Source organism: Nycticebus coucang, chromosome 2 (assembly GCF_027406575.1).
Source record: "Nycticebus coucang isolate mNycCou1 chromosome 2, mNycCou1.pri, whole genome shotgun sequence".
Classification (NCBI taxonomy): Eukaryota; Metazoa; Chordata; class Mammalia; order Primates; family Lorisidae; genus Nycticebus; species Nycticebus coucang.
The window spans coordinates 113,751,483-113,775,657 of NC_069781.1; the positions used below are offsets into that span (position 1 = coordinate 113,751,483).

The following is a 24,175-nucleotide window of genomic DNA, read 5'->3' on the forward strand; positions in this document are numbered from 1 at the left end:
GATGGGAGGGAGACAGAGGGCCCCCAGAGAGCTCCCCGTGGGACAGAGAAAGCTGAGCGTGTCCACCCATGCTTATCACATTCTCATGGAGCTCGGTTCATGAATGGGAAACTGAGGCTCAGAGGGGTCACTGCCTATCCAGCCATACTAGGAGGACAGAGCCAACAGAGCCAAACTTGGCAGTGAACCAACGGTGGACAGGCAGTTGTCCACTCAAAAGGCAGAGAACAACAGTGTCCTCCTCCCTTCAGTTGTGCTGCACGTCCTTATTGCTCATTTGTTCTCTGCCTCCCTCTTGGATCTATGATGGTGCCTCAGCAGGATCCCAGCCCTGCCCTCAGGGAGTCTCCAGATAGCTGGACAGACACTGGCAGCCCCATGAAGTCAGGATTAGAGGGGAGATTATCTTTAGAGAGGTATTTAACTGATGGCTGCTGCCCATAATGTAATTCCACTTGTTCTTCTATGTCAGTGGTTCTGAATTGGGACAATTCTGCCATACAGAGGACATTTAGCAATGTCTAGACACTTTTGTTATTGTCACAATGGGGAGGGCAGTTGCTATGGACTCCACGATGTGTCCCCGACACCCTGCCAGGAACCACATGCTTGCCCCAAGAGCCAGAAGACTGAGTAGGAAGGAATAGGAATTCCTGGTCATTCATATACATAGCCTGTGCTGCATGTCACTCCCTGACCTGGATACCAGCACATGGCAGGGCCCGAGACAGACAATGTCTTGCCCTTGTGGGGCTTACAGTTTAGTGGACAAGACACAGATAACAAACACATGAAATGACAAAAAATTTACGCATAGGAGAAAAATAAAGCAGAGGAGAAGAGAGTGTGTGTCAGGGAACCTGGAAAAAGGTACCACGGACAGATCTTGGAAATAGCATTTCAGGGAGAGGAAACAGCCTGTGGGACCAGGCTGAGCGTATCGGAGGCACAGCGAAGAGACTTGTGTAGTTGGAGCAGAGTGAGGAAGGAGAGAGAGGAGGGAAGGGGACAGGACAAGTCATGCTGGGCTTGGTGGGCTACAGGGAGGATTTGGGCTTTGACTCTGAGAGAGGTGGGAGCCACAGAGGGCTATTGAGGGTGGGGGGGAGGGAAGCTCCTGATGCAAGTGCTCATGGGCGCCCTCTGGTGGCAGCTAGAGGGGGTGAGAGCGGGAGCCAGGGACTGGGATATTCTCCATGGTAGGGGAGCAGCAGGAGGATTTGGGATAGACTAGTAAGGAATCAAGGGTGACTCCCAAGTTCTGGCCAGAGCACCTAGAAGGATGGAGCTGCCCCCAGCTGAGATGGAAGAGTGGGTTTGGGAAGAAAGACGGTGTGGCATTGGCCACACTGGGTGTGAGGTGCCCCTGGGACCCCACATAGAAACATCCAGGAGTTGGCTGTACACCAGGTCAGGCCCTGAGAAATGTGGTAGCTTGGAGGTGTGAAATCGAGCATCCTCAGCATGTGAGTGGTGGGCTGTGGTGACAGTTGTCATCCCTGTGGTCCCCAGAATGGCTCCAGCGAGAAACGTGAGGTCCGCCAGTTCCAGTTCACCGCATGGCCTGACCACGGTGTGCCCGAGTACCCAACGCCCTTCCTAGCTTTCCTGCGGAGAGTCAAGACCTGCAACCCACCTGACGCCGGCCCCATCGTGGTCCACTGCAGGTACGTCCAGCCTGTCCCGCTCTGCCTGCCTTGCCCCTGTCCCCCATCCCCCTAAACGCTGTGTGGCTGTCCCCACAGTGCTGGTGTGGGTCGCACGGGCTGCTTCATCGTCATCGATGCCATGCTAGAGCGGATCAAGCCAGAGAAGACGGTCGATGTGTATGGCCACGTGACACTCATGAGGTCCCAGCGCAACTACATGGTGCAGACCGAGGACCAGTACAGCTTCATCCACGAGGCCTTGCTGGAGGCTGTGGGCTGTGGCAACACAGAAGTGCCCGCTCGCAGCCTCTATGCCTACATCCAGAAGCTGGCACAGGTGGAGCCTGGCGAGCACGTCACCGGCATGGAACTTGAATTTAAGGTGCCAGCAGGGTGGCAGTTGTCAGGGGCAGGGAGGGGGAAGAGGAGGTCCTACGAGCTGGAGACCAGGTTGGCCCCAAGCAATATGGATGAGAACCTTTCCAAAAGCACAGCCCTCCCATTCTAATGGCGGTCCCCTTGACCCCACAGCGGCTGGCCAACTCCAAGGCTCACACATCACGCTTCATCAGTGCCAATCTGCCTTGTAACAAGTTCAAGAACCGCCTGGTGAACATCATGCCCTATGAGAGCACGCGGGTCTGTCTGCAGCCCATCCGGGGCGTGGAGGGCTCCGACTACATCAACGCCAGCTTCATTGATGGCTATAGGTACCTTGCCTTGACCACCTGAGGGCTCCAGAAGGATCCCATCCCTGCTGTCAAGAGACAGCCCAGTCTTGTGGGTGACAGAGCTAGAGAGAAACTGCCAGTCAAGGCTGTTTGGAGGGAAATCTTTAGATGTGTAGTAACTGATGGCCGCTGTCCGTAAAGTGGTTCCATTTGTCTTTCAATATCAGTAGTTCTCATCTGGGGCACTTTTGCCACCCAGGCGATATTTGGCATCTGGGGACATTTCTGATGATCATAACAGCGCTTGAGGGAGGGGTTGGAAGTCAGGAGACAAGAGAGACAGCTTTGTCAAGGAGTTTAACAATTTCCCCATATGTAGAATGGGATTATCGGAAAGGAAATTGTGCACCAGGCAGCCATCCCTAAGTAGGCAAGTGTGTGCTGGTATAGCTACTGTGGAGTCCAGGTGGGGCTGGGGCTCCCTGCCAGCCCTGGGCTCACACACCCTCCTCACAGGCAGCAGAAGGCCTACATCGCAACACAGGGGCCTCTAGCAGAGACCACAGAGGACTTCTGGCGTATGTTGTGGGAGAACAACTCAACTATTGTGGTGATGCTCACTAAACTGCGGGAGATGGGCCGGGTGAGCCAGGGCCCAAGGTGTTCGGGGAGGGAATCAGGAGGGAACCAGGCTGGGACTCGGGGCTAACCATGGCTGCTGTCCCCTCAACAGGAGAAGTGTCACCAGTACTGGCCAGCCGAGCGCTCTGCCCGTTACCAATACTTTGTGGTGGATCCAATGGCAGAATACAACATGCCTCAGTATATTCTGCGAGAGTTCAAAGTCACAGATGCCCGGGTGAGTGCAGGGACTGATTGCCAGGTGGGGGTAGAGTCTGGAATGGGCTCAGTGTCCCCCTAGAGATCTGGAGAGGGCTTCCCTGGTTGGTGGTGGAAGCAAATGCACCACCTTGAATCATCACAGGCTGGGAAGAAGACTGCTTTTACTGCCACGTAGGTAGAGAGTATCGTGATCCGCATGCTTGCCTCGTAGCATCCCTGTTAGGGGGCATAACCCCACTCACTAGGAAGCCTGGCCTAAGAGCATCACATAAAAGGGAACAAATGGAATTTTCCCTGAAGTCAACAACCTATAGAAAGCTAAAAGGATGAGGGTGGCAGGAGATGGAGAATTAGCAGTCGTGGGTGGTAGGAGATGGCACCGTTGGATGGTGACGATGACGATGGTGGCAGGAGATGGAGAATTAGCTAGTGGTGGATGGCAGAAGGCGACACCACTGTCTGGTGAAGGATGGAACTGTCAGGTCATGAAAGGTGCTGGACTACCAGTGGAGAATGAATAATGCTGGTACTACTGGGTTTCGGAAGATGATCAAGGAGCCTATGATGGAGGATGGATGGAGAAGGGGTTGAGTTGTGCTACAGGGGATGACAAAAGACCATGGCAGTAGAGAACACGTCTGAGAAGGGCAGCTGCTGGGTGCACTATGACGGTGAAGGATGGGGGATGGTGATGCTTGATGTCACACCCGGCGTGGCAACTGGGTTCAGAGACGTGGGAAGTTGAAATGCAGCCACTGGGTGGTGAAGGTGAGGAGGACCTGGGGGAAAGGAGGAGGATGGGTTGTCATGGTGAGCGAGTGGCAGGAAATGTGCTCACTGGAGCTGAGAATGGGGAGGACAGAAGGTTGACAGGCAGGAAAACAGCCATGACTGCCACTGCCACTGATCACAAGACCTGGCTTCTCCATCTTAGGACGGCCAGTCCCGGACTGTCCGGCAGTTCCAATTCACGGACTGGCCAGAGCAGGGTGTGCCAAAGTCGGGCGAGGGCTTCATCGACTTCATTGGCCAAGTACATAAGACCAAGGAGCAGTTCGGCCAGGATGGCCCCATCTCTGTCCACTGCAGGTGAGCTCCCCTCCTCTGCCTGGGGAAACTGAGGATTAGCAGAGACAGTCCCGTGCTTGTGCAGTCCGGTCTGGGGAATGTGAGGGCTCTGGAGCACTCGCCCCTGGACTGCTATGCTCCCTTCACCCAACAGTGCCGGTGTGGGCAGGACGGGCGTCTTCATCACACTCAGTATCGTGCTGGAGCGCATGCGGTACGAGGGTGTGGTGGACATCTTCCAGACTGTGAAGATGCTGCGAACACAGCGGCCGGCCATGGTGCAGACAGAGGTACAGACAGGACAAAGAGGGGCAGTCGAGCCTCAATTGCCACCTTGGACTTCTCGTGGTTGTTGTGGGTAGAGGGTCCACAAACTCCTCCTGCTTTGGCGTAAGGGGCTGAGTCAACCCTTTTGACACAACAATGAACTGAAGTCCAAAGCTAGTGGGAAAAATGGGTCCATTATGGTTCCAGAGTCACAGCAACTTTGTGATTCATACTGTCCCTGACCAGGTTCTAAAGTCCAGCTGAGGTACAGAGGGAGAAAGTGAGGCCCAGAGCCAGAGTCATAGACTTCTAAACCTGAGGGAGCTTTTCCTAATGGAGGGATTAGTAGTCACATCTTAAAAGATGAGCAGGGCTTCCCCAGGAGAGAGCCGCAGGAAGGTGTGGCACTGCTGGCCGCACTTGGGGATGCCCTCAGAGAAGGATCTAAGGACTGTAGGGGTCTCCTGTGAGAGAGACGCACCAGGCTGAGGAGCTTGGCTTGCTCCTGAGGGCACTAGGGAGCCCTGTGAGGCGTTGACAGGCCCTCCTTCCCCTCTTCTCCCACAGGATGAATACCAGTTCTGTTATCAGGCGGCTCTGGAGTACCTTGGAAGCTTTGACCACTATGCAACCTAAAGCCATGGTCCCCCCTGGCCCGACACCACTGGCCTTGGACACCTCTGCCCCGCCTGGGCGGAACCCCGGAGGCCTAAAACCCCAGCGGGCAGGGCGGGAAGAGGAGGAGGAGGCGGCTGCATTTCTGAGCAGTCTCCAGGGACGATGCGGCCCCTCAATTCCCCGCATGGCCCGGCTGACCCAGCGACCTCCCTGGCACCGGCCGCCTGCCTTCAAATACTTGGCACATTCCTCATTTCCTTCCAATTCCAAAATAAGAGATTCCGGGGTGGGGGGTTGGGGGGCTGGTGAGCAAACAACGGTATACCCCAGAACCAGAGGACAGTGGGGCACAGACCATGGACTGACCTCTGGTCCTGCCCAGGAACCTGGGAGGCTCCTCCCTGCCCTGCAACCTAAAGGTGCTGGGCTGGGGGGCAGAACCCAGCTTTCTTTTAAAATTCTCAGTGTAACTGTATCCCGTGACATTTCTTTATTTTTTTTTTTTAAATGGTGTATTTTTTTTTTCATTTTTTTAAAACAACAAACAAAAGACTTGCCACTCAACGAATTTAAAAAGAACAACTTTGCTTTTTCATATTCTGTTCAAAGACAGTCTATTTTTTCACTGTAGAAAACGTCCTTGTGTGATAGTTATGTTTGCAAACGTGTGCGCTGGGTCCATGGCCGCTCCTCTGCTTTTCATTTTGCCCTACCATCAGAAGGTATGCCTCGCTCACGTGAAAGAATGGGACGTCCTTTTGTTCCTGGTTTCTTTTCTTTTTTGCTTCCCCTCCTTTGTTTTCATTTTTTCTAAATTAAATTTTCAGACATATCAAGTATAGGTCTAAGGGTGGGGCTCTGGGGGTACTTGGTCCCTGCTGTCAAGGAGATGGCCACATACCCCCCACTATGGCAGCTGAGCTCCTGCCTCCGGCCCCCAGTGAGGAGGCTGACATAAGGGAGAGCAGCTGTGTGCTACCCCACATCAGGGATTCCCCCTGGGACAATGGGGCAACTTGGGGGGAAAGCCAAAAGATGGAACCCCCTCTCCCCACCCTGAGCAAGTGAGTTTTTTTCTTTTGTACAAGAGCAGAGCTGCGGTTACTTTCAACTTTACTCAAGCGGAAACAGCTGGGTGGTTGTCCCACCTCTGTGTATGTAGATATATCGACTTTGTATTAAAGGAAGATCGTCCGACTCCATCGTGGACTCTTTGTTGGAGGCCCACTTGCCCCATCTCATCCCTGGGGCACAGTGGGAAGGGTGCTGGAGAGCTGATGTTTTCTGAGTTGGCCCAGAGAAGTGATGGTGCTTGTCTAAGGTCACACAGCAACTAAGTGGCCAGGTCAGAATTTGAACCCAGAACCCAACCCCTGACCCTATAGGAGCTGCTGTGTTTTCTTTTTTTTTTTTTTTTTTTTTTGGTAGAGGCAGAGTTTCACTTTATGGCCCTCGGTAGAGTTCTGTGGCGTCACACAGCTCACAGCAACCTCCAACTCCTGGGCTTAGGCGATTCTCCTGCCTCAGCCTCCCGAGTAGCTGGGACTACAGGCGCCCGCCACAACGCCCGGCTATTTTTTTTGTTGTTGCAGTTTGGCCGGGGCTGGGTTTGAACCCGCCACCCTCGGCATATGGGGCCAGTGCCCTGCTCACTGATCCACAGGCGCCGCCCGGAGCTGGTGTGTTTTCATTACAGTAGTGACGTGATTGAGAATTTACCCTGAACTAGGCACTCAGGAAACTGAGGCACAGGATGGGTCAGTTACCAACTCACAGTCACACAATGAGTTTGAGGGGGAGCTGGGATTCAGATCCTGGCCAGTCTCTCTAACAACCCTAAAAACCACACTATGTTGCTTTCTTCAGAGGGCTCAGGGGAAGGAGGAACTGACTTCACACAGAAAAGCAGCAGGTCAGGAGTACCGTTTTCTACCCATGCTCTAGGCCACTCAATGAGTCAATCAAGATTCTAAGCTTGAGTCATACCCTGCAGAATAGAGGATGAGCCATTTTATGTCTACCCCTCTGAATAGCTTACCCCTCTGGCATAGGAGCCTTCCGCAGGAGCCAAAAGCAAGATAAAAAGATCCCCCCCACCCCCGGGCAGTGCCTGTGGCTCAGTCGGTAAGGCGCTGGCCCCATATACCGAGGGTGGTGGGTTCAAACCCGGCCCCAGCCAAACTGCAACCAAAAAATAGCTGGGCATTGTGGCGGGTGCCTGTAGTCCCAGCTACTCGGGAGGCTGAGGCAAGAGAATCGCTTAAGCCCAGGAGTTGGAGGTTGCTGTGAGCTGTGCTGTGTGAGGCCACGGCACTCTACCGAGGGCCAGAAAGTGAGACTGTCTCTACAAAAAAAAAAAAAAGATCCCCCCCCAAAACCTCAGATAAGCTCTAGGAATAAGAAGGGGGTCCTGGTGAGAGCAGGGGCCCAGGCTAGGAAAGAATGGGATTACCCCTTTCATAAACCAACATGTCAAGTAGTCAAAAAATATAGATGTGACTAATATGGTTAATAAGCTTAGTCAACTAATTTATCAAGCCCTATATGCTCCCTCCTCCCCAACTTCTCAAACATATGAGACACTTACAAAAATGAGAAATTCTGAGAAAAGTATTAGATAAGATAACCTGATCTTGGCTCAGAGCAGTAGATTAGCCTGTCCTGGGAAGGCCTACAATGGGAATTTTTTTTTTTAATTTCCAAATAAGACATGAGTTAAATAAATGTAAAAGTTACAACATTTATAAAATTCAACAGTTCACATAGTACATTATGTGATGAAACCCGTGGGATGCAGCCAAAGTCATACTCAGAAATTCATAGCCTTGAACACGGGAAAAAAAATTCTAAATAACTTTTTAAAATGAGCCACACTTTCCATTCAAATATCCAGAAAAGAATACAATAAACCAAATAGAAAATAAAGGCACAAATGGAAATTAATTTTTGGCATGATTCTTTTGCACTAAAAATATCAAGAACTTTCTTTGAAAATGGCAAAAGTAGATAAATCTTTGGCAAGTACAATGACGAATAAGAGAACATGCAAGTAACATCAGAAAAGTGGGATAAGGAACATCACAGATGGAGGCTTTTTTCTTTTTAATGAGTTTAGGGGAGTCAGGGAAGAAGAAACTGAAGAGGAAGAGACAGTGGATATGGTGACAAAGCTAACAGGAAAAATCCCTCACTCCTATGAGAAGGGCAGACAGTAGGAGAGAAAAACATGGAGGCTTGTCTCCTTTAGCTCAGGGGCTAGGGCGCCGGCCACATACACCAGAGCTGGTGGGTTGGAACCCAGCCTGGGCCTGCCAAACAACTACAACCAAAAAATGGCTGGGCGTTGTGGCAGGCACTTGTAGAAGCTTCCCAGCTACTTGGGAAGCTGAGGCAGGAGAATCGCTTGGACCTAGGAGTTCAAGGTTGTGAGCTGTGATACCACAGCACTCTACCAAGGGTGAGATAGTGAGGCTCTGCCTCAAAAAAAAAAAGAACTGAGAAGAACCATATAAGATTACTACTCTGAGTTCCGTTTTCAAGAAATAAGGGTGAGCTTGGCACCCATAGCTCAATGAGTAGGGCGCCAGCCACATACACCAAGGCTGGCGGGTTTGAGCCTGGCCCGGCCCTGCTAAACAACCAAAAAAATAGCCAGGCATTGTGGTGTGCACCTGTAGTCCCAGCTACTGGGAAGGCTGAGAGCAATGAGAGGCAAGACAATTGCTTAAGCCCAAGAGTTTGAGGTTGCTGTGAGCTGTGATGCCATTGCACTCTACCAAGGGCAACATAGTGAGATTCTGTCTCAAAAAAAAAGATGAAGGAAGCTCTTCTTAGTGACACAATATGGGACAAAAGGGACATAAAAGACAAACTTTAACCCAAGCCTACTCCTAATTGGATCATCCAAGACTTTACCAATAGGGTACTCTGTCCAGAGAACTCCTACTTAATCCTGACAGCCCAGTACTAAAAGCCTAAGAAGATATCCCTTGTTTTCCCTTCTCTGGGCTGCCTAAGCCTCATGTCCATCACTCTACCCAAACTTCAAGTCCACTGAGGTTGAAATTTCTGAAGAGTATCTATCTTGCCTTCCTTACTGGGAAAAAGTAAAAAACAAACAAACTTTTTAGGGAAAGGTTAGGGAAAGTTGGTATGTGTGTATGACCTTCAGCCTTTGAGATGTTCATGGCTACATGGTGGGGCTAAGTGATAGCAGACACTTTTCCAGAGGAAGGAGACCCTAAAGAAATGCCTTAAGTTACCACAAGTGAGCCTCTCCAGCTGCTTTGGTCCTACAACACATTGACTGCCAAACTAGAAAAAAAATTTTTTTTCCATGGGGCCATGTGTTTTATTACAAAAATAGGATTAAAAATTCATGGGTAGGGTGCTGGCCACATACACCCAGGCTGGTGGGTTCAAACCCAGCCCAAGCCAGCTAAACAACAATGACAACTGCAACAAAAAAATAGGCATTGTGGTGGGTGCCTGTAATTCCAACTACTTGGGAGGCTGAGGCAAGAGACTCACTTAAGCCCAAGAGTTTGAGGTTGCTATGAACTATGATGCCATGGCACTCTATCAAGGATGACATAAACTCTGTCTCAAAAAAAAAAAAAAAAGAAAAAATTCAATAACAAAGTCATCCCTTGTAATTTAATGAAAATTTTGTTCTATTTTATTGTTTGCATGAGTTATATACAACTGGAACAGGGTGATAGGAGGTTGGGGAGACATGCTGATTGTCAGCAGAAATGAGCAGAGGTTTCACAGCTTCACAAGGCCCCAAGCTGAAAACTAGTGTGGATTAGGTAAGATTCACATGGCAGTTAATGTGTTAAAGCAAAAACATCCACAATGAGTTATGGATAGAACCACAGTTGTGCTGAGGGACTGAAGTCAACTTTTTCAGAAACTGCAAAAGACCTAGCAGAAAAAAAATCACAGGATCTTGAGGAGATATGCAATAGCAAACTTGATCAAATAGCTATATAAGGGACTTTGTACCCCACAAGAAACAGGCATATGTTTCTTCTGTCCAAAGACCTGCAGCCATCACAAAAACAGACCATGTATTAGACCACAAAGGAAAGCTCACACAGAGTTCACTCAACCACAGTGAAAATATAATTATAAATCAGTAATAACCTATAGCCTCTCAAATACACATAATTGGAAATTGTAAAACAAATGATGAATTAAAGGTAAGTCAAAACATAAATTTCAAAATATTTAGAAATGAATAAGGACATCACTGCAAATTGAAACCTGTGAGGTGCAATTAAAAATGTTCTCAGAGGTAAATTTTAAAGTCTTAAGTGCATTTATGGCATGAGAAGTGGGGTGAGGGGAACCGAAAATAAATAAGCAGCCAAAGTAGAACTCAGAGGGAAATTCATAGCCTTGTATGGATTTATGAGCGAAAATAATTGGAAATAAACTAGTTAAGTTTTCAACTCAAGCATGTACCAAAAACAAAAATTTGAGTCAAGAGAAAACACTATTAAGAAAAATCAGAAATTCATGAAATGGGAAAAATAATGATATAAAACCTCCATCTTTGGGGCTTGGCACCTGTGGCTCAAGCAACTAAGGCACCAGCCACATACACCAGAGCCTGGCGGGTTCAAATCCAGCCCAGGCCCACCAAACAACAATGACAACTACAACCAAAAAATAGCCAGGCGTTGTGGCAGGCACCTGTAGTCCCAGCTACTTGGGAGGCTGAGGCAAGAGAATCTCTTGAACTCAAGAGTTGGAGGTTGCTGTGAGCTGTGATGCCACAGCACTCTACCCAGGGTGACAGCTTGAGGCTCTGTCTCAAAACAAAACAAAACAAAAGCTCCATCTTTGGAAACATCTGTAATAGAGACAGAACTCTGACAGGATGACACAAGGCACTAGGGAAAAACAATAGGGATGTGGGGTTACCAATCACTCTTGCACTGGACATATTTTAAAGGATGAGAGTGTTCTATGTATATATAATTTTATACCACTAAATGTCTAAAGTGATCATTTTTTTAAAAACTAAGATAATATCAAAATCAACCTACATTATGAAAAGTGAATAATCTTAGAAAATGATGAAGTGATGGTAAGGATTTATCTCCAATACAAGACACTTTCCCAGATGGTTTCTCAAGTGAGTTTTGCCAAATCTTCAAGGAAGAGATGATTTGCACCTTTCGTAAACTGTATCAGCTTATGGGTGGGGGGGAGGTGGTACCCAAACTGTACAAGGACAACACAAGTGGGTAAAAACTACATTCCACTTATGTATATAGATGCAAAAAGACCAAGAAAATTCTAGCAATGCAAATCTAGCACCTCATTAGAAGAATAGGTTATTGGCTGGGTGCAATGGCTCATGTCTGCAATTGTAGCACATTGGGAGGCTGAGGCAGGAGGGTAGCTCAAGCTTAGGAGTTCAAGACCAGCCTGAGCAAGAGCAAAATCCCATCTGTACTAAAGAATAGAAAAAATAACTGGGCTTTGTGGCAGGCATTTCTAGTCCAGACTACTCAGGAGGCTGAAGCAGGAGGATCACTTGAGCCCAGGTGTTAGAGGCTGCAGTGAGCTATTAAAACACCAGCCTGGTTTTTTCCGCCCGCTCCCCACCCCCCCACCACCCCACCCCAAGCACTCTGGCTCCACCGCCCTCCGAGCTCTGGGCTCCTGCAAAGCTAGCGCGGCCGTTGTCTCCCTTCAGCTGCCATCATGATCATCTACTGGGATCTCATCAGCCAGGATGAGATGTTCTCCGACATTTACAAGATCTGAGAGATCGCGGATGGCCTATGCTTGGAGGTGGAGGGGAAGATGGTCAGTAGGACAGAAGATAACATTGATGACTCGCTCATTGGTGGAAATGCTTCCGCTGAAGGACCTGAGGGCGAAGGTACCAAAAGCACAGTTATCACTGGTGTTGATATTGTCATAAACCATCACTTGCAGGAAACCAGCTTCACAAAAGAAGCCTACAAGATGCACATCAAAGATTACATGAAGTCAATCAAAGGCAAACTTGAAGAACAGACACAAGAAAGAGTAAAACCTTTTATGACAGGGGCTGCAGAACAAATCAAGCACATCCTGGCTAATTTCAAAAACTACCAGTTCTTTATTGGTGAAAACTTGAATCCAGATGGCATGGTTGCTCTTCTGGACTACCGTGAGGACGGTGTGACCCCATATATGTTTTTTCTTTAAGGATGGTTCAGAAATGGAAAAATGTGGGCGGCGCCTGTGGCTCAGTCGGTAAGGCGCCGGCCCCATATACCAAGGGTGGTGGGTTCAAACCCGGCCCCGGCCAAACTGTAACCAAAAAAAAAAAAAACAATAGCCGGGCGTTGTGGCAGGCACCTGTAGTCCCAGCTACTTGGGAGGCTGAGGCAAGAGAATCGCTTAAGCCCAGGAGTTGGAGGTTGCTGTGAGCTGTGTGAGGCCACGGCTCTCTACCGAGGGCCATAAAGTGAGACTCTGTCTCTACAAAAAAAAAAAAAGAAATGGAAAAATGTTAACAAATTTGGCAATGACTTTGGATCTATCACCTGTCATCATAACTGGCTGCTGCTTGTCATCCACACAATATCAGTACTTAAGACAAACGGGACTGATGTCATCTTGAGCTCTTCATTTATTTTGACCGTGATTTATTTGGAGTGGAGGCATTGTTTTTAAGGAAAAACATGTCATGTAGGTTGTTTAAAAATAAAATGCATTTAAACTCATTCGAGAGAATGCCTTTTAGTTTAATACACTTTTAAACTAAATCCATCCTATAGTGTTCCTGGAGAAGCTAGAGACTGGTTATAGGCCACTACTAGAAAGCATAAGACTGTGATCAGATAAATTCTACAGTGGTAACCACTCCTGAGACTGGAATGTAAAGGAACCAAAAGTTTTAATTCTGAGTTACAGTAAAGGAAGAGACCATGCTCATAGCAGTGCCAACACTTGAAGTGGAGCCTTAACCCATTTCATCACCTACAACGGAAGTAGTGACTGGAAGAAATTACCAAGAGAATAAAGAGACTAATTCAGTTGGAAAAAAAAAAAAACACCAGCCTGGGTGAAAGAGAGAGACTCTGTCTCAAAAACAAAACACAAGAAAACAAAACAAACTAGATATTTTCCAGGTGGACATGCGTGATTTTAAAAACATAGGAGCCAGGTGCAGTGGCTCATGCCTATAACCCTTGAGAGGCCAAGGCAAGTGGATTGCTTGAACTCAGGAGTTCAAGACCATACTCAGCAAGAAGAAGACACCCTTGTAGCTCTACTAAAATAGAAAAAACTAACTAGGCATGGTGGTGAACGCCTATAGTCCCAGCTACCTGGGAAGCTAAGGTTGCTGTGAGCTATGATGATGCCATAGCACTCTACTCAGGGCAACAGAGTGAGATTCTGTCTCAAAAAAATAACAAAATAAAATAAAGTAATACCATAGCAAAAAAATTTGAAAAGTTGTATATATAATATACCCATGCTGGTAATCTATAAACCTCTGGTGAGGTGTGGCCATTTTAAAACATGACCACAGGCTCGGTGCCTGTAGCTCAAGCGGCTAAGGCACCAGCCACATATACCAGAGCTGGCAGGTTCAAATCCAGCCCCAGCCCACTGAACAACAATGACAACTACAACCAAAAAAAAAAATAGCTAAGCATCATGGAGAGCGCCTGTAGTCCCAACTACTCGGGAGGCTGAGGCAAGAGAATCACTTAACCCAGGAGTTGGAGGTTGCTGTGAGCTGTGATGACACAGCACTCTACCCAGGGTGACAGCTTGAGGCTCTGTCTCAAAGAAAATAAAAATAAAACATGATCGGGCAGCGCCTGTGGCTCAGTCGGTAGGGCGCCGGCCCCATATACCGAGTTCAAACCCGGCCCCAGCCAAACTGCAACCAAAAAAAATAGCCGGGCGTTGTGGCGGGCGCCTGTAGTCCCAGCTGCTCGGGAGGCTGAGGCAAGAGAATCACTTAAGCCCAGGAGTTGGAGGTTGCTGTGAGCCGTGTGAGGCCATGGCACTCTACCGAGGGCCATAAAGTGAGACTCTGTCTCTACAAAAAAAAAAAAAATAATAAAACATGATCACAAATTCTTTGACACTCCTCTCACTGAAAAGCGAGTTCCATGTCTTCTGCTCTTAGATCTGGGTGGGCTTATGACTGCTTCAACCTATAGAATACAGAGGAAATCACGCTGGGTGATTCCTGAGTCTACATCATAAAAGGCCCTCTCAGCTTCTACTGGGTTCCTTTGAAACATTCATTTCTTGGAAGCTCCCTCCCAGAATGCATTGTCTTGAACACCCCTATCATGCTGCGAGGAAACCCAAGCTACATGTAGAAGCCACATACAGCCCAAACTCTGTACAACTGTTTGGTTTTATACATTTTAGGGAGGCATGAATTTCAGGTAAAATAAAAAATCAATACATGGAAGGCTTATATTTGTAGGCCTGAAAGGTAGGACATCTTGAAGCAGGAGTTTATAGGTCATAGGTGGGTTCAAAGATTCTTTGATTTGTAATTGGTTAAAGAAATAAAGCTTTGTCCAAAGGCTTGGAATATTTTAAGAAAAGGAAGTCTGTTAATCAGAGACAACTCACAGTATGCTGGCTCACTTAATCCTTTAAGCAAATTGATGATCTACAGGTGATTTAAACTTTGCCTTCATGACCTTAGGTCCTGTTAATAATTTAGAGTCTTATTGTCACAAAGAATCTGTTTTGTCAGTCTTGGGATCTATTATTATTATTACTGAGACAGAGTCTCACTTTGTTGCCCTCGGTAGAGTGCTGTGGCCTCACACAGCTCACAGCAACCTCAAACTCTTGGGCTCAAGCGATTCTCTTGCCTCAGCCTCCCAAGTAGCTGGAACTACAGGCACCTGCCAAAATGCCTGGCTATTTTTCTTGTTGTTTGTTTAGCAGGCCCCAGGCCAGGTTCGAACTCACCAGCCCCAGAGCATGTGGCCAGTGACCCTAACCACTGAGATGGGCGCCTCAGGATCTCTTTTTTTACCATGAATTCTGGTCAATTGTCACATAAACTCCAAAAGGGAGGGGGTATGATGAGGCGTGTGCAACCTCCCTTCCCTTTAAATCTAGGAACTCCGTTTTAAGTTTCTTCTTAGGTTTCCTTGCCCAAGAAGAAGGGTCCACTCAGTCAGCAGAGGGGGACAGGGCATAAGATTTTATTTTTAGTTACAGTTTGGAATATTATGGAGTATGTATTCCATCAAGTAATGGAAAATTATATAGCAACAAGAAGAGCCAAACATTGAATGAATACCCAGGAGGGAACATTTCTAGACCTCCCCATTGCCCCCTTTTTCTAAAATACAACTGACCTAAAGCTCAAGCCCTCAGGCAGGCAAACTTTCATTACCGTAATTTTGTTCTCTTTATATTTACTTTTATGGCTATCTGCCTCATAAAACAGATAAAGCTCTATAAATTCTCCTTGTGACTCAGGAGGAAAAGTCAGTTGGTGGAATCTCAGCCAGATATTGAGAGGGAGCCTCCCAGACCACTAAACTTTGCAGCAACATTTTGCCGAGTCAAGTTGAATGTGAAGATCATCCTGGAAATAAAACTAGTTCTTTAAAAAATATATATCAAAAGCCATTTTCTTCACCTACTCAGCCTATAACTGCCAAAGTCATTAAAATCCAGAAGAAAGTGAGAAAGAAAGCTAGGGAATTATAATTTTCTCTTTGCATTTCAATCAAGTCAGACAATAGGATAGCTGCAGCCATAGCTTTCAGGCAGGCCTGGGCAGGCTCATTCCAGCCCCAGCAGCACCCCCACCCCCATCCCCCAGACAAAGATCAAGCAAGCTGGACCCAACAAAGGAATCCAGGAGGCCACTAGGTCTTGGGATTTTGTCTGCAGGCAGCAGCCTGGTCCTTTTCAAACAGGGCAATGGATGAATGAGCCTCCTGAATAGAAAACCTTTCTGTGTTTGGGGGCCCAGCTGAAGTTTCCCAGCTCTGGAATGTCTGGGCCAGCTTAACCTCCTCCTTCCCACTGTAGGAGCCCTCAAATGGGACTCTGGGCAGAAGGGTGATAGAGACCTGTGGGTACTTGTAAGTTACATCCCATTCGGAGACCACTTCGCTTCCTCATTCCAATCTGAGCTGTCCCTACAGCCTCATAACCCCCTGGAGCCACAGGGAGCAACCTCACACTTCACCCCCACTTGGGGAGCTAGAATGGAAACCAAAACTAAAATAGCAAAAATACATAAAACGTACACTCACAACTGCTGCTGAGGACATGGAGAAACGGAAGACGTCTGCACTGCTAGGGGAGATGTGGAACGGCACAGCTGCTGTGAGAAACAGTTTGGAATTTTCTCAAAAGTAAACCCAGCAATTCCACAGCCCAGAGACTTGAACAAGGCATGAGCATTTATAGCATTATGAGGATTTGTAATAGCCAAAATGTAGAACCAACACAAGAATGAGTGAGCACAACGTGGTCCATCCACTCAGGGGACTATCGTGCAACCCTGACAAGGAAGGAGGCTCTGACACAGGCTATGGTGTGGATGGACCTTGAGGACATCGTGCTCAGTGAGAGAAGCAGACACAGAAGGACACACAGTGTGAGGTTCCATTTATGTGAAATGTCCAGAACAGGCAGATCCACAGAGATAAAAAACAGATTAGTGGTTGCCAGGGGCTGTGGGAGGGAATGAGGAGTGGCTGCTGATGCAGATGGGGTTTCTTTTGGGGTGATGGATGTTCTGGAATTATACAGTAGTGATGGTTACACAATTCTATGGATATTCTAAATACCACTGAATTATTCACTGTGAACGGGTGAATTGTATGCTAGGTTAACTGTCTCAATTATGAAACATTTTTAACCTTCAGGGATCTCCCAAGGTCAACTCCTCCCTCCCCAGCTTCTCACCACCATATTCTTGCTGTGGCACCTCCAGGCACTTGCCAGGGCTGTTCTCTCCACCTGGAGCTCCCCTCTAGCCCTGTCCAGCTACTGCACTGGTGTGTGGTTATTTGCTGAACGTCGGTTTCCCTCCACTATATTATGAAGTCCCCGAAGGTAGGACCTGGGGGTCTCTCCTGGGAAGGGGAGGAAGATGAAGACAGCAGAAAGTCCCACACAGCCTCAGCATCCAGTGCCGCCTCAAACCCAACCTCCATCCTGTAAGTCCTTCTTCGTACCCCACCACTGCATCCACTTTTCTTCAAGACAGTCAGAAGTGGTTTCTGCCACTTGTCCCCACCCCCCACCCCAGATCCCAGGAGACACAAGCCTGTCCTGAGCATAGAACTTGGTGCCAGTGAGGCAGGACCCAATTAGACCACCAAATATTCTTGCAGCACAGAGCCCTGAGGCCTACCATAGTGCAATACCCGCCCACGTCAGCTGAAGGTTCAGAGGGAGGCAGGGGTCTGGGAAATGTTTCTGCCATGAGGGGTGTCCTTAAAATGACCAAACAGGAGCATCAGCCAGGACCAAGTCCAAGCAGTTGGGTGGGGCCAGAACCAGGCATTTTTCTCCCCCTGCAACCTTCTCCTTCTATATTGAAGTTATTATTCCACCAGGATAAAAACAACCCCCAATTGTGGCCCAGGGTTTTTTTTTGGTTTTTTTTTTATAATCTAAATAATGTTTAGGATTTTTTTAATCCTAAACATTTTTTTTTAAAAGAGGGGAGAAAAAAACTAATTACATCTTTGAGGGACGAAATCATAAATCACAGAGTTACGATGGGAACATGGGCCACACGAGCCAGGCCCACAAGCTGGCGACAACTTCTTATCTCATTACGGTTTAATTAAGAATTATGTTTGAGCATCTTCTGTTTCATTATCGTTGGGCCCAGCTGACTTCTAATCTTTTTCTACCCAGCATAAAGGAGGGTCTGGTCCAAGATGCACGCTAATGAATTTACAATTCTCTCTTTGGGGAACTTTAATAAAATTAGCCCGTGCAGAAGATGAACACAGATACGGTAAACTTCTGGAGGGAACATTTGCTTTCTTTTTTTTTTTTTTTTTTTTTTTTTTTTTTTTTTGTAGAGACAGAGTCTCACTTTATGGCCCTCGGTAGAGTGCCGTGGCCTCACACAGCTCACAGCAACCTCCAACTCCTGGGCTTAAGCGATTCTCTTGCCTCAGCCTCCCGAGTAGCTGGGACTACAGGCGCCCGCCACAACGCCCGGCTATTTTTTGGTTGCAGTTTGGCCGGGGCCGGGTTTGAACCCGCCACCCTCGGTATATGGGGCCGGCGCCTTACCGACTGAGCCACAGGCGCCGCCCAACATTTGCTTTCAATTATGGGAGTCCTGAGGAGAGGGCCAGGGGGGCCCCGGGGACCAATGCAACAGCAGGAAGGATACCAAGGTCTGCACCGTGTGATCCGGGTCACGCGTCCTTCCCTCAGCAGAGGAAAATTCTGCCCTAATGGGCTTCCCTGCTTATATCAAGCACATGCTGTATACCAGGCCCTAGATACAGCAACAGATAAGACAATCCCCCAAATCATCTACAAATCATTATGCAAATAGAGGTCTGAGAAGTTCTCCAAAGGTGAGCCCAGGACAGTGTGAGAATTTGGACCATGAACTCCAACTTGATGGTAGCATCAGGGAAAGCTTCCTGGAGGAGGTGAGCTGAAACCCAAAGGATGAATACAAGTTGGCCAGGAGAAGGAAGGGTGAAAGTTGTTCCAGGAGGCAGCCCCAGAAAAGGCCAGCAGAGTGAAAGGGGGATGGTGTGTTTAAGGAATTTAGGGATGAAGAATGTCACATGAAACGAAGTCAGAGGGATAGAGGCAGGAAATACATGACTGTCTCAGCCCATTTGTGTGGCTCTAACAAAATATTTCACATTGGGTAATTTCAAGAATAGAAATTCATTTCCTCACAGTCTTGGGAAGGCACCATCAGGTCAGTCTCTGGTAAGGGCAGCTCTCTGCCTCAAGATGGTGCCTGTAGCCGTATCCTCAGTACAGGCAGAAGGGCAAACAGAGCTGAAGGCTGCCTGAGGCCTCTTTTATAATGTAAGGGCCTAATCCCTCTCACAAGGGAAAGGGTCCTTAGGGCCTCTTAAAGTCTCCCTCTGTGGCTCCCCGCCGACCACATACACCAAAGCTGGTGGGTTCGAGCCTGGCCTGGGCCTGCTAAACAACAATGACAATTGCAACCAAAAAATAGCTGAGTGTTGTGGTGGGCGTCTGTAGTCCCAGCTACTCGGGAGGCTGAGGCAAGAGAATCGCTTCAGCCCAATAGTTTGAAGTTGCTGTGAGCTGTGACGTCATCGCACTTTACTGAGGGCAACATAGTGAGACTCTGTCTCAAAAAAAAGAAAAAGTGGGGCAGCACCTGTGGCTCAAGGAGTAGGGCGCCAGTCCCATATGCCAGAGGTGGCGGGTTCAAACCCAGCCCTGGCCAAAAAAAAAAAAAAAAAAAAGAAAAAGTCTCAGGGCGGCACCTGTGGCTCAAAGGAGTAGGGCGCCGGCCCCATATGCCAGAGGTGGCGAGTTCAAACCCAGCCCCGGCCAAAAGCTGCAAAAAAAAACAAAGTCTCCACCTGTTAAACCTGGTGCATTGGCAATTAAAGGGACACATTCAAATCATAGTACTGGCTTTGAGGGCAACACTGAGTATGTCCTAAGAATAGTGAAGTCAGGTGCTGTGGCTCACATCTATAATCCCAGCATTTTGGGAGGCCAAAGGGGGAGGAGCACTTGGGACCAGGAATTTGAGACCAGTCTGGAAAACATAGTGAGACCCTGTCCCTACAAAAGTTTTTTTTTTTTTGCAGTTTTTGGCTGGGGCCGGGTTTGAACCCGCCACCTCCAGTATATGGGGCTGGCGCCCTACTCCTTTGAGCCACAGGCGCCGCCCCCCTATAAAAGTTTTTAAAATAATTGGGTGCAGTGGTGCATGCCTGTCACTCCAGCTACTTGGGAGGCTGAAGGAGGAGGATCGCTTGAGACCAGGAGTTGGAGGATGCAGTGAGCTGTGATGACACCACTGCGCTCCAGCCTGGGTGACAGAGTGAGACCCTATCTCTAAAAATTAAAAAGAATAATAAAAAAAAAGAACAAGGGGAAGCCTGGAAGATGCTGTCAAATTAGTGGATCCTCCTGATGCCCTGGCCACAAGCCATGTGCTCCCCTCAACACACCAATGACTGCTGTTTACAAATACCCAACTCCGTCTGAGGGAAGTTCTCTGCTTTCAAGAGCAAGCTCAGCCTGTGAGGTGAAATAGGGGTGGGAGAGGGGTCCTGGCTCCCACCCCCGACTCACAAGGATGGCAGGATCTAGCAGAAAAATGCTCTAGCTCTCTCATCCTTCTGGTGGGATGCCCCCAGGGGCCCCAGGGGACTGACCCTACTGCCAGCATCTGTCCCTGCTCATGAATACAGCTCCTATTTGTTCTTTCCCTGCCTCACTTCTCCACCCCCTCCCAGAGCTTCCTGGAATCACCTCTCACATAAACTACCTGTTCCCAAATCTTTGTTTCAGGTTCTCCTTCTATGGCTCAATAAACAAGGTTTTAGGCCAGGCTTGGTGGCTCAGGCTTAAAATCCTAGCACTCTGGGAGGCCAAGGCAGGTGGATAGCTTGAGCTCACAGGTTTGGACCAGCCTGAGCAAAAATCAAGACCCCATATCTACTGAAAATAGAAAAATTAGCTGGGCATTGTGGTGGGCATCTATCATCTCAGCTACCCAGGAGGCTGAAGCAGGAGGATCACTTGAGCCCAGGAGTCTGAGGTTGCTGTGAGCTACAGTGCACTCTACCTCAGGCAACAGAGTGAGACTTTGTCTCCAAAAAAAAAAGGGCGGCGCCTGTGGCTCAAAGGAGTAGGGCACGGGTCCCATATGCCGGAGGTGGTGGGTTCAAACCCAGCCCCAGCCCAAAACTGCAAAAAATAAAAAAATTCAGGGCTGGTTGGCAGATCCATGGCTGGTAGGGTCCCAGGCCTCTTCTCTGTTCTTTCTCCATCCTCCTCGGAGTATGACCTTCATCATCCAAGTTACCTTGCGATCCAACGTGGTTGCCAGAGCCCCAGCATCATGCCTGCCTTCGGGCAGCAGGAAGGAGAAAGGGGAAAGAAAAAAATATTGCATATGCATCAGCTTACTTTAAAGGAGCCTCCCAAGAAATCCTATGTGTAACTTTTGCTTGCATCTCGCAACCATCACGTAGTCACAAGATCACACCTGGCCAGAAAGGACGCTGGGCAATGCAGTCTTTCAGGTGATGCCTTGGCACCCTCAATACAATTGGTTGTCTGTGACTAAAGAAGAGAGGGAGCATGGCGGGCCACACGCCATCTCTGTTGAAAGGGTCGTAAGCCATTCATTCTTGACAAACATTTATTGAGCACCAACTACATGTCAGGCACGTGGCATCAAGCAGTGATCAAAACAGACCTTCAGCTCCCTGAAGCTGACATTTTAGCAACAGAGAAATAGAATCAGATTCAGGTTTTAGGTTTTTGTTTGTTTGTTTGGGCCAGAGTGCCCTGGTGTCAGCATAGCTCACAGAAACCCCTAACCCCTGGGTTCAAGGGATCCTCTTGCTTCAGCCTCCAGAGTAGCAGGGACTACAGGCATGCACCACGACACCAGGATAGTTTTTCTATTTTTAGTAGAGATGGAGTCTCGCTCTTGCTCAGGCTAGTCTGGAACTTCTGAGCTCAAGAGATCCTCCTGCCTGGGTTTTAGGATTCCAGGCGTGAGCCACTACCTCCTGCCCATTGGTAGTTCTTAAAGCTCAATGTATAAACAGGGCTGAGAACACCACTCTGAAGGAGCAGGGGTTTTGGGGGGGAGGGGAGAAGGTGTTGTTTGTTTTGTTTTTTTTTGAGACAGGGTCCATTCTGTCACCCTGGGTAAAGTGCCATGGCATCATAGCTCATAGCAACCTCAGACTCCTGGCCTAAAGTGATCCTCTTGCCTCTCAGCCTTCCAATTAGCAGAGACTACAGGCATGTACCACCACACCCTGCTAGTGTTTTCTATTTTTAGTAGAGACAGGGTCTCGCTCTTGTTCAGGCTGGTTTCAAACTGCTGAGCTCAAGGGATCTACTTGCCTCAGCCTCCCAGAGTGCTAGGATCACAGACATGACCTAACGTGCCCAGCCCCAGATTCAGGCTTTTTTAAAGATCACGCTGGCTTTGGAGAAAGTGCTGGAGGAGGTGGTGGCTGAGACCAGGAAGGGGGCAGTCACCAGGGAGAAGGGGGCATGGAGAGACCTGCCATATGAAGGATGTCATAGGGTTGGTTATGAGAGTGGCAAGGGAGACAGGGTCCCCAGTCGTAGCCCAGTGGGAAGGCAAGGAAGTGGGACCAGGCCCTAGACTGGGACAGAGGGTGCTCCATCCCCTCTACATTACAGCCAAGCAGAGCAAGTCCATGGCCAATGCTGTGTGAGGATTTCATGGAGAGATTCAACTCTGTTCCTTCCTCCCTCCTGCCTGTGGATCCAGGGTTCTTGGCTGAAAACACCAAAATACAACTCTGCATGGTTTCAGGAAAAAAAGGGGGAGATTTACAAAATGATATTGAGAAATAAATGAAGGCCCTGATGAGATACAGCTTTACACTTGCTAGAACAGTGCTATAAGGAATTTCTGTGATGATGGAAATGGGCTCTGTGTGTGCTTTTCCATACAGGAGCCACCAGCTCTTTGTGGCTTCTGAGCATTTAAAACAAGACCACCAGGCCAGGAGCCGTGTCTCATGCCTCTAATCCCAGCACTCTGGGAGGCCCAGGCAGGTGGATTGCCTGAGCTCACAGGTTCAAGACCAGCCTGAGCAAGAGCAGGACCCCATCTCTAAAAATAGCTGGGCATTGTGGCGGATGCTTGTAGTTCCAGCTACTCAGGAGGCTGAGGAAAGAGGATCACTTGAGCCACAGAGTTTAAGGTTGCTGTGAGCTATGACGCGATGGCACTCTACTGAGGGTGGCAAAATGAGAATCTGTCTAAAAAAAAAAAAGAAAAACCAAATCTGAATTTTTAAAATGTTTTGCGATTTTATTTTATTTTTTTTTTATTTTTTATTTTTATTTTTTGTGGAGACAGAGTCTCACTGTACCACCCTCGGTAGAGTGCCGTGGCCTCACACAGCTCACAGCAACCTCCAACTCTTGGGCTTAAGCGATTCTCTTGCCTCAGCCTCCCGAGTAGCTGGGACTACAGGCGCCCGCCACAACGCCCGGCTATTTTTTTTTTGGTTGCAGTTTGGCCGGGGCTGGGTCTGAACCCACCACCCTCGGTATATGGGGCCGACGCCTCACCGACTGAGCCACAGGCGCTGCCCATGTTTTGTGATTTTAGGTAATTTTAATTTAAATAGCTGCCCACGGCTAGTGGCTACTCTGTTGGAAGGTGTGCTTCTAGTAGGTCTAAAATTAAAAAGACTGACAACATCAAGTGGTGAGGATGTGGAGCAAGAGGAACTCTCCTGCCTTCCTGCCTTGTTGGTGGGGTACCAACTATGGTGTGCAACCACTTTGGAAAATGGACAATTTTTATAAAGTTGATTATTGACATAGTTAGGCCCAACAACTCCAACTCTAGGTATATTCCCAAGAGAAGTGAAAACGTATGTCTGCAAAGCCCTACATGCAAATACGGTGAGTGATCTTATTCATAATCACCTAAAACTTGAAACAACTCAGATGTTCATTGATAAATAAATGGGGGGTGGCTGTGCTCCTTTTTGGGGCTTCAGGGGAGAACCCCTCTCTTGCCATTTCTGGCTTCTAGAGGTCACCCACATTCCTGATTCAGGGACCCTTTCTCCATCTTCAAAGCCAGCAATGTCTGCTCCTTCTCAAATATAATTTCTCTCTCTTGGCCTCCCATTTTCACAGGACTACCCTGAGTCTACCTGGATAAACTGTGATGACATTTTAAGGTCAGGTTGCTAGCAACATTCATCCATTTAATTAAGGACAGTCTTCATTCCCCTTGCTTTGTAACCTAACACAGACACAGGTTCCAGGGTTTATGAAGTTGATGTCATCAGGGGTCATTATTCTGCATCTCACTGT

At 48.1% G+C, this 24,175-nt stretch overlaps 1 protein-coding gene and 1 pseudogene across 12 annotated transcripts in view; both read left to right on the forward strand.

Annotated features, from left to right (window-relative positions):
- Window positions 1-6,313, forward strand: part of PTPRS (protein tyrosine phosphatase receptor type S) — a 99,544-nt gene extending 93,231 nt beyond the window's left edge. For all 12 annotated transcript variants that reach the window (XM_053579173.1, XM_053579163.1, XM_053579183.1 and 9 more), the window contains 8 exons: window positions 1,513-1,667; window positions 1,746-2,031; window positions 2,181-2,359; window positions 2,837-2,963; window positions 3,054-3,179; window positions 4,098-4,252; window positions 4,386-4,521; window positions 5,066-6,313. In XM_053579173.1, coding sequence (XP_053435148.1) covers window positions 1,513-1,667; window positions 1,746-2,031; window positions 2,181-2,359; window positions 2,837-2,963; window positions 3,054-3,179; window positions 4,098-4,252; window positions 4,386-4,521; window positions 5,066-5,134 — 1,233 coding nt within the window. In that variant the 3' untranslated portion in view covers window positions 5,135-6,313. The remainder of the gene's footprint in view (window positions 1-1,512; window positions 1,668-1,745; window positions 2,032-2,180; window positions 2,360-2,836; window positions 2,964-3,053; window positions 3,180-4,097; window positions 4,253-4,385; window positions 4,522-5,065) is intronic.
- A 5,523-nt stretch (window positions 6,314-11,836) lies between these two features.
- On the forward strand, window positions 11,837-12,348 carry LOC128577204 (translationally-controlled tumor protein-like; annotated as a pseudogene).
- Window positions 12,349-24,175: the final 11,827 nt, after the last annotated feature.